Below are 7,612 nucleotides of genomic sequence, written 5' to 3'. Positions count from 1 at the left end.
AATATATACTAGTTAGGCCCAGTGACCGTTTCACTCACGTTTTTTGTCCATGTGCTTTCTGGGTAAAAATCTATCAAAATATATCGAGAATAAGGCGGGCTCTACTCTTTTATTATGTCTACGGCTACAATCAGTAGTAGCCACACAGGTACACTCACTACAAGGAAACAAACGCACCCACTACAACACTCACATTCTGTTGACCGAGAGGTTGTCAGGCAATGGTGCATTTTTGTTCCAAAAGCAAGCATAAAATGTTTTGTAAGTGAACAGAGTTTTGCAAGCAGAGATTAGGTCCGAACAGAGACAAGTTCTGAGAGCGAGGAGAAGTTTTGAGTACAAAAGACATGAAATCCTGCTTTCAGCCTGAAAATGTGTGCTCTCAAATTATAGCAGAAAAATTCCCCCACAGCAGTAACATAAATACTGAATGCATTTCTGATGGAATACTACACAGATTAAGAAAATAATCTGTAGGAGTTGATAAATTACCTGAGAACGGGGGGTGTGGTGAAAATAGGAGATCGGTTAGATTCACCAGTATCAGATCGGATTCCAGGGTCCACATGTAACAAACTTTTCCACCGCAAATGGCTGCCAAAAATGTTTTCTTCCCAGAAACCTGCTCCCCACCACCAGTGGACCCAGTTAGGGAGACTGGTTGGTAGAAAGAATACAAGATGAGGGGAATGACAAATATTATCAACGCTGCCTGCTGAATTGCAGTTTTGTTAAACATCTATGAAGTTTAAGGGACTAAAAGCAAAAAAAAGTAATATTTTTAAAGAAACTGTCAGGAATAGTTGAACCAATCATTTCTAGAGCTTTCAGATTTATGTCAGAGTATTTATTACAAAACAGATTCACCTCATCTCAAAAGGAAGGTTGGTGCCAAATTCTCTAGTAGATGTTACTGCATACTGCTTCCAGGTGATATTATCGGAGGTTTGTGCAGATATTACACGGAATTTGTTTATCTGAGTCCCACAATCACCGGCACTGCATACAGGATCATCAACGGCATAAAGGAACGTTGTTTGTTTGAGACGGAATTCAGTCTGGAAAGACAATAACATATTATCCAAATAATTAAAAAGTTGAACAGCAGCTCAAATTAAGGCTATTCAGGTACGTTTTCTGACTTCTGTCAGTTAAAAATATGTTTGCAATAAACACAATTATTGATAGTAGAGAGTTTTGGGGAAAGGAAAAGAAAATGGTTCAGTTTTGTTTGTCCTTTCTGTTACAGAGTGAAGTTAAAATATATAGAATAAAGTCAATCGTTTGATTTTAAGTACAAACTGAAATTCTTAGACTTGTTTTGGGATCAGGTTTGGTATGCCAAGATTGGCCTCCATGTAGACCAAGACAATGTCTGTGAGATCAAGTATTTTGGTTAACTTAATCCTAAAGCAGTTCCTCAACAAAAATGCTTCCTATTTTTCTCTTTCTTCTAGGTGACCATAATACTCTGATATGATCATAAAAATACATTCTTCCCAATAAAATCACCTACCTTATATTTTCCGTTTGTCAGTTCTTTTGGAGAGAAGTTCACTGAACCTCCATAGTACATATCAAAGCGATAAGAGGTATCTGCAGAAGCAACCAGGAGCATCAGATGCAGCAGCAGTCCAAGTGAAGCCATTCTGTTGAATATTCTAGCCCAGACATATCAAGTCTGCTTTAAATAGGATCTCACAAGGAACAAAAAACAAACAGTATGCATGTGATGGGACCTGTTATGTTAGTTTTTTGATTGGTGTTATGAAAGCAAATATTCTGACGGTTCTATCAAAGCAGAGCCAGATGAGCGTTTTTTTTTTCTCTTACCAAGATGAGCCTTCCTGAGAATTCACCAGAATGCCAGCCCTTTGCCTTTGAAACTTTTGTCATTTCAAACTTTTTTTATATATTTGGATATGATTCAGTATACAAAACATTCCAGTTCCTTTCCTCTTTCTTTGTTTTTCAATAACATAGTTATGATTTTTTTTCCCTTAAATTGGTGTTATTGTTTGTTGCCCTTCTGTTTTTCTGTATTGGCATTTATTTTCCTGGTCTGTGCAGTGCAGTTTTACTAATTGCTACATTATTTTTTTACCCTCTTACATTCTGTTTTAAATTACGGAGGACCTTCATAGCTTAGGATTTATTGAAACACCATACTGTAAGTCACTCTTGTGACTGAGAGCATGGATTGTTGAAAATTTAATATCACACAGAAAAGCTCTAAAAGGGAATCAAACTTAAAACTTTTTGAACTAAAAACTTTTGATCACATAATAACAATTAACCATATCTGAAAGCAAAATTGTAGTGTAGTTGTGGAGATTATTGGATGAAGATGCTTTTTTTGTTTGTTTTTTTAATAAGCTGCAGGTCTGCCCATCTTATTGACGCAGTGACCCTGTATCAGAATCTGCAACCTGTTAAACCTTTGTAAAACTCTCCTGAAGAAATTGAAAGAAAAAAGCACTCAGAGCTCTGGAAATATCATCCTATTTGAAGGATCTACACCAACAAACACCTGTAACACAGGGCATGATTAAGCACAAATTATATCAACACTTGTATATAAACTTGTGGTTTTTTTCCTTGTGCTTCTGATGATTTCTGCTTTTGTTTTCACTACATGAAAGGGGACTTTTGGGCCGATGTAAAGAGGTTTGGTTCTTCAAATTTCTGTAAATCCCGTTTCTGTCCTTTGCTAGCCTATATTACCTAATCAACATTCACAATTAAATGTATCATAGCTGCTCAGAAGTAATCAAAGAGTAAAAGTTTAAAGAGTAAAGTGACATGTAGCCCCTAAATCGGCTCCTTCTGAAAGCTCAAAATTGGCAGAACTGACCTGTTGAAATCTCATGATCTGAAAATGATTTTGTGCAAAGATACAATGACCATGTTTTGCATAGCCCATAGATGTATTTTAACTTGTTCAAGGTAGAATGGTAGATTTCCTTCCAGGAATGTGAAACGTAATTTTACATTTTTGCCTAATTTTCTGATATATAAGCTGAACCAGAGTAAGATGCCTCTGTTAAGCACTGATGACTTTGACAAGCTTCTACAATGAATTGAAGTAATAAAAATGAAGAGCTATTGACTGGAGGTGGATGTTCAGGTCAACAGAGGATTTGGAATGAAACAAGCTTAGAAGTGACTCAACATAATGGAGACTAACAGACAGTTACTGAGCAGACCAGCAAGCAGTGAATCCCTGTGCAAATGACCACCAGAAACACACCTAGTAAAAAATAAAACATAGCAGTCTAGTCTAAAATCAATTATCTTTTGTCTAAAGCAATCTCAAATTGAAGATTTATCAGCAACTAAGTCATTTTTATTTAATGGTTTCATCACTGAGCATAATATTGATATGTTTAGAAGAGCAACATGGCTGGGACCCAGAGCCCTTATCAAAAGGCCTGATGCCTGTTAAGGATGGACAATCCCTAACCAATGGATCAAAAATGTACTGAGACACGGAACAGAAAATCAGCCAACAAAATCATTCAGACTTTACTTATTTCATTCACTTTCAGCGCTAAAAGGAGACGCTTTTACCATTACATTCAAGAAGAGTTTCTAATAAAGTCTGTGCAGCGTCTGAGGAGGAGGAGGCTAGCTGATTATATGGACTGAAATCACACCATGTCTGTGGCCTGATAAGTTTCTGTTTCTGAGGAATGGGCCTCAGGGTCTAACAGAATGTAGCTCTTTCTCGACCTTGGTAAAGTGTCTCAACATGCCCCATACTTTCCACAGGATTTCCTGAGGGATACTGTCAAACTACAGTAGTATAAACTACAGACTTGGGAGTTTTGTAGACTCCAAGTCTACAAAACTCATGTAGATTGGTTTGGCTCTCCAAATCTCTGAAAATGTTTGCTCTGCCCTTTGCCAGTCTATACTAAGTAAATTTGAATGCGCAAGAGAAAGATAGATGGAAGAATAATATAATCAAATGTATTACCACAGTAAAGGGTAAATGTTGCTATGAGAATCTCTTGCTTAAGCCACTCAGAGGCAAATAACGCACAGTTTTCAGTAGTTTTATAAAGTTTTTATTCCACTCATTTTCACAGCATTTCATGTATTTGCCATATGTAAAAAAGTGTCAAAATATTACAAGTAAATAACTTGTATAGAATCAAGGATATTACTGCTGTATAGCTCAGCATTGTTATTTTCAAAATGATCTAAATTTGTGTTGAAAACAATCAGACATAAATCCACAAAGACCCACATTATTTCATCCATCACATAAGGTTGTTTTATTTTCAGATCATGTTACTTTTTTATTATATGGAGTAATTATCATTCAAACCACCAGTAGGGAAAAGACAGAAACTAAGGAAGCAGCAGATCTGAGTTCAGTCTGTCTCAGAGGTTGCCAGCGGTTGGTATTTAGCTTTGGCTCTTCTAGATCGGTAGACGACCACTGCACACGCCAGCAGGCAGCCGACGATGAAGACCAGGTTCAGGCCCAGGCTCAGGCTTGGTCCAGTTGCTAAAATGAAGGGAACACAGTAAAAACCCATGTCGTGTTCAGTAAGTCATGCATTTATTAAACAAAAAAGACATCATTGAAAGCCATATGACGAGTCAGTTAATGTGGGTGGCAGTGTCTCAGTGGGAGCCTGGAGAGCCAACATGAGTGAAATTGAATTCTCACCTTTGGCATCTTTAGTCCTAGCAAGGTGCAAAGGACCCTGGGAAATGGAGTGGCTGCTTGTCTCAGCCGCAGCGTCCCTCTTCTTGCGATTGTTCCATGAGTTGGATCTGATGCATCCCTGAGAGCATCGAGTTCCAGGAACGCCGATCTCACACAGGAGGACCGAACAGGTGATGTAAACCTGCAGAAACGCAGAGGAAAGTCAGATTTATCTTTTTTTGTCAATGCACTTAAAAACTTACATTTTTAGAAAGTTAGATGCAATATTATACTTGAATTGAAACAATATTGTAGTTGGGCACCAACCCCATTCACAACCCTGCAAGGATAAGCTTGTTAGATAATGGGTCCATACAGGACCAGTATGGGGCCAGTAGTTGTCACTGTTTGTGGATGTACTGAGGCATGATGTATTGGTAGTCAAAAAGATGTTTTTAATTTATTTAATTGTTTTTGATTTCTCACATTTGGCAGCTGTTGTTTCCAACTCCCTGCCAATGCCACATTGCTGAAGATCTGTAAATATCCTAAGTTTGTTTTCCAGATAGATAAGAGTATTATAGGTTGGGTTTTTCTTGACATTCTTTATAGTAAAGGTAGTTTTTGAGTAGATTTAATAACACTAACATTGGGTCCTCTAACACTCAGAAAAAGTAACTTTACCTCCTCGTGAGCGCCGATGAACTCAAAAGCCTCCATGCCAAACCTGAACTGAGACTTTGGGCTTTGGTAGATTTGCACTGTTCTGTCCTTCACACATCTGAAAACATGGTTAGAATGTTTTAGACAAACAGAAAAACAGTTTGTAGTAACCAGTAAAAAAGTTTTGTTTCTCAGTACCCGTTTTCGATGATGGTGTAGCTGATGCGGGAGTTGGGGTTGTCGTAGGGAGTCGCCCTGCAGGACTCCACAAACAGCTCAGTGTTTGGGATGGACGAGGTGGCTTCGATCTGCATGAAGATCATCTGCTTCAGGTAAACCTCCACCGGGTAGCTGCTGGAATCCACTTGCTTCCTAAAACGCTGGCTCTCGAAGAACTCAAACTGGAAGGTGAAAGCACCAAAGCCCTTCTCTCTGAAGGCGTACGGGTTTTTGTGTCTGAATCCCAGAGTCAGGTTGGTTCGCTTTGGGTAGGAGCAGGTAAAGGCAATTTCAACATCATGTTGCCTGGAAATGATTTTATTTGGGTCAGCTGAAGTGATCTCATTCTGAAAGAATATTCTATCTTCATCCTCCTGGAAAGAAAGAATTAAACTAATTGAAAAAATTGTTTGTTACAGTTACAAAAACTTCCTGTCCTGATAAATATGCATGTCTGACCCTAAAGGAAAATGTTCAGACAGAAGATCTGATATGTACAGTAGTTTTCAGAAACACTTTTATTCTTTGGTTTGGTTTAGTGTTTTGTGTAATTTAATTATTTCATTCATTGTTTAAATCTGCCACAGTGTTTGGTTTGTTTATATATGTTGTTTCTCTCTGTACCTCAACCTGAGTCCCACATGCGCCCAGCTCCATCACAGCCACCACATGGGTTTCGTTGGAGAGTCTTTTGAGGTTACAAGAAGAATCGGTGAAGCTATTTAGATGCAGGTTGTCCTCGTTACGTTTGATGATGTAGGTCTTTGCCACTTCTACAGTCATAGTTGTTTCATTGCAGGTCACAACAGCCTCTGCAACATTCACAGGGTAAATTTCACTTTATTTTCACATCGTAATGGGTAGTGATTAATGTGTGAGAAACTGTAAGCATTTAAAGTCTATGGTTATTTTTAAAGCTGATGGATTAATCAGGGATTAAAATGATTAGTAATATCATGGATAAGCTACTTTATTGACTCACCATGGCGACCAACATCAATTGTCACACACCGCAGCTCTGAGTGATAGATTCTGTTATACCTGAATTGCAACAAACAAGAGGAAATAGTTTGAACTGTGGAAGAAATACAGTTGATTATTTATTCTTTGGCCATGCTATTCAATATGAGTCACACCTAGCTTACCTAGGCTATGTTTTTAATACTCACCTATCTCTTGCTTCAGACACAAAGCAAATAGGAAAATGGTCATTCAGTTCATCTTCAGTTGGTGTCCATTTTATAATGTATGTATCTGTGGAAGGTCTCTCCTTTAAAATGCCCTGTGGGCCTGTCACAATTAGGTCATTAATCCTATAGAGTAACAAATGGTTTAAGGGCAGAATGGAAAGGCACACACATTACTATAAAATGAGTCCAAGCCAGTAAATGTATATGATAAGGAATTTAAAGAAGATATGAAATTAATAAACAAGAAGAAAATTGCTTACGTTGTGTGCTCAGCTTTTGAACTGACTTTAATTTCAAGGGTGTGATTGACATATGCAGGAAGATTTGCTCCATTAATCGGAGTTGGTGCCAAGAAAATGGGAAAATAATCACCATCAAGGCATGGAGGAGCACTGTGTGAGTCCACTGGAAATCAGATGACAAATGAATGAGAAATAAGACACTTATTTGAGTAAGTTTTAGGAAAAGTGTTTACATACCCAGAACAGTAAACTGTAGCGGGAGAATGCTTAAAGGTCCAATTGATGATCGGTAAGATTGTGTGGTTGGGGCAGTTGCAGTAGTGGTAGGAGTTGTGGTGGTAGGATGACCAGCAGTTGTTTCAGGAGTTGTGGTGGTAGGATGACCAGCAGTTGTTTCAGGAGTTGTGGTGGTAGGATGAGCTGCCGTGGTTGGAGGAGTTGTGGTGGTTTGACGAGCTGCCGTGGTTGGAGGAGTTGTGGTGGTTTGACGATCAGCAGTAGTTTGAGGAGTTGTGGTGGTTTGACGATCAGCAGTAGTTTGAGGAGTTGTGGTGGTTTGACGAGCTGCCGTGGTTGGAGGAGTTGTGGTGGTTTGACGAGCTGCCGTGGTTGGAGGAGTTGTGGTGGTTTGACGAGCT

The 7,612-nt window shown here is 38.6% G+C and overlaps 2 protein-coding genes across 2 annotated transcripts in view; both read right to left on the bottom strand.

The window, feature by feature from the left end:
- Positions 1-1,657, bottom strand: part of LOC106945553 (uncharacterized) — a 26,885-nt gene extending 25,228 nt beyond the window's left edge. Inside the window, exons 1-3 of the mRNA XM_015029299.1 lie at positions 1,517-1,657; positions 868-1,058; positions 493-657 (exon numbers count right to left, since the gene is read on the bottom strand). Of these exons, the coding sequence (XP_014884785.1) occupies positions 493-657; positions 868-1,058; positions 1,517-1,648 (488 nt within the window). The 5' untranslated portion in view covers positions 1,649-1,657. The remainder of the gene's footprint in view (positions 1-492; positions 658-867; positions 1,059-1,516) is intronic.
- Positions 1,658-4,197: 2,540 nt separating this feature from the next.
- On the bottom strand, positions 4,198-7,606 carry LOC106945566 (CUB and zona pellucida-like domain-containing protein 1). The gene is made up of 10 exons (XM_015029323.1): positions 7,338-7,606; positions 7,212-7,304; positions 6,993-7,137; positions 6,712-6,855; positions 6,525-6,583; positions 6,167-6,354; positions 5,522-5,916; positions 5,345-5,441; positions 4,682-4,862; positions 4,198-4,516 (listed from the first exon to the last, which is right to left on the bottom strand). The coding sequence occupies exons 6-10, from the start codon at positions 6,323-6,325 to the stop codon at positions 4,380-4,382; spliced, it is 969 nt and encodes a 322-aa protein (XP_014884809.1). The 5' UTR covers positions 6,326-6,354; positions 6,525-6,583; positions 6,712-6,855; positions 6,993-7,137; positions 7,212-7,304; positions 7,338-7,606; the 3' UTR covers positions 4,198-4,379.
- Positions 7,607-7,612: the final 6 nt, after the last annotated feature.

This window comes from Poecilia latipinna, unplaced genomic scaffold (genome assembly GCF_001443285.1).
Source record: "Poecilia latipinna isolate Pla-1442-1.1 unplaced genomic scaffold, P_latipinna-1.0 Scaffold150, whole genome shotgun sequence".
Classification (NCBI taxonomy): domain Eukaryota; kingdom Metazoa; phylum Chordata; class Actinopteri; order Cyprinodontiformes; family Poeciliidae; genus Poecilia; species Poecilia latipinna.
The sequence above is the reverse complement of the archived record's forward strand: the minus strand, read 5'-3'. Positions and strand labels throughout refer to the sequence as shown.

Excerpts from the sequence above, each read along its gene's own strand:
- LOC106945566 (XM_015029323.1), bottom strand. The coding sequence starts at position 6,325 with ATGACTGTAGAAGTGGCAAAGACCTACATCATCAAACGTAACGAGGAC. Across the intron at positions 5,442-5,521 it reads TACACCATCATCGAAAACGG|ATGTGTGAAGGACAGAACAG; the intron begins GTACTGAGAAAC and ends CCATGTTTTCAG. Across the intron at positions 4,863-5,344 it reads TCATCGGCGCTCACGAGGAG|GTTTACATCACCTGTTCGGT; the intron begins GTAAAGTTACTT and ends GCGTTTCTGCAG.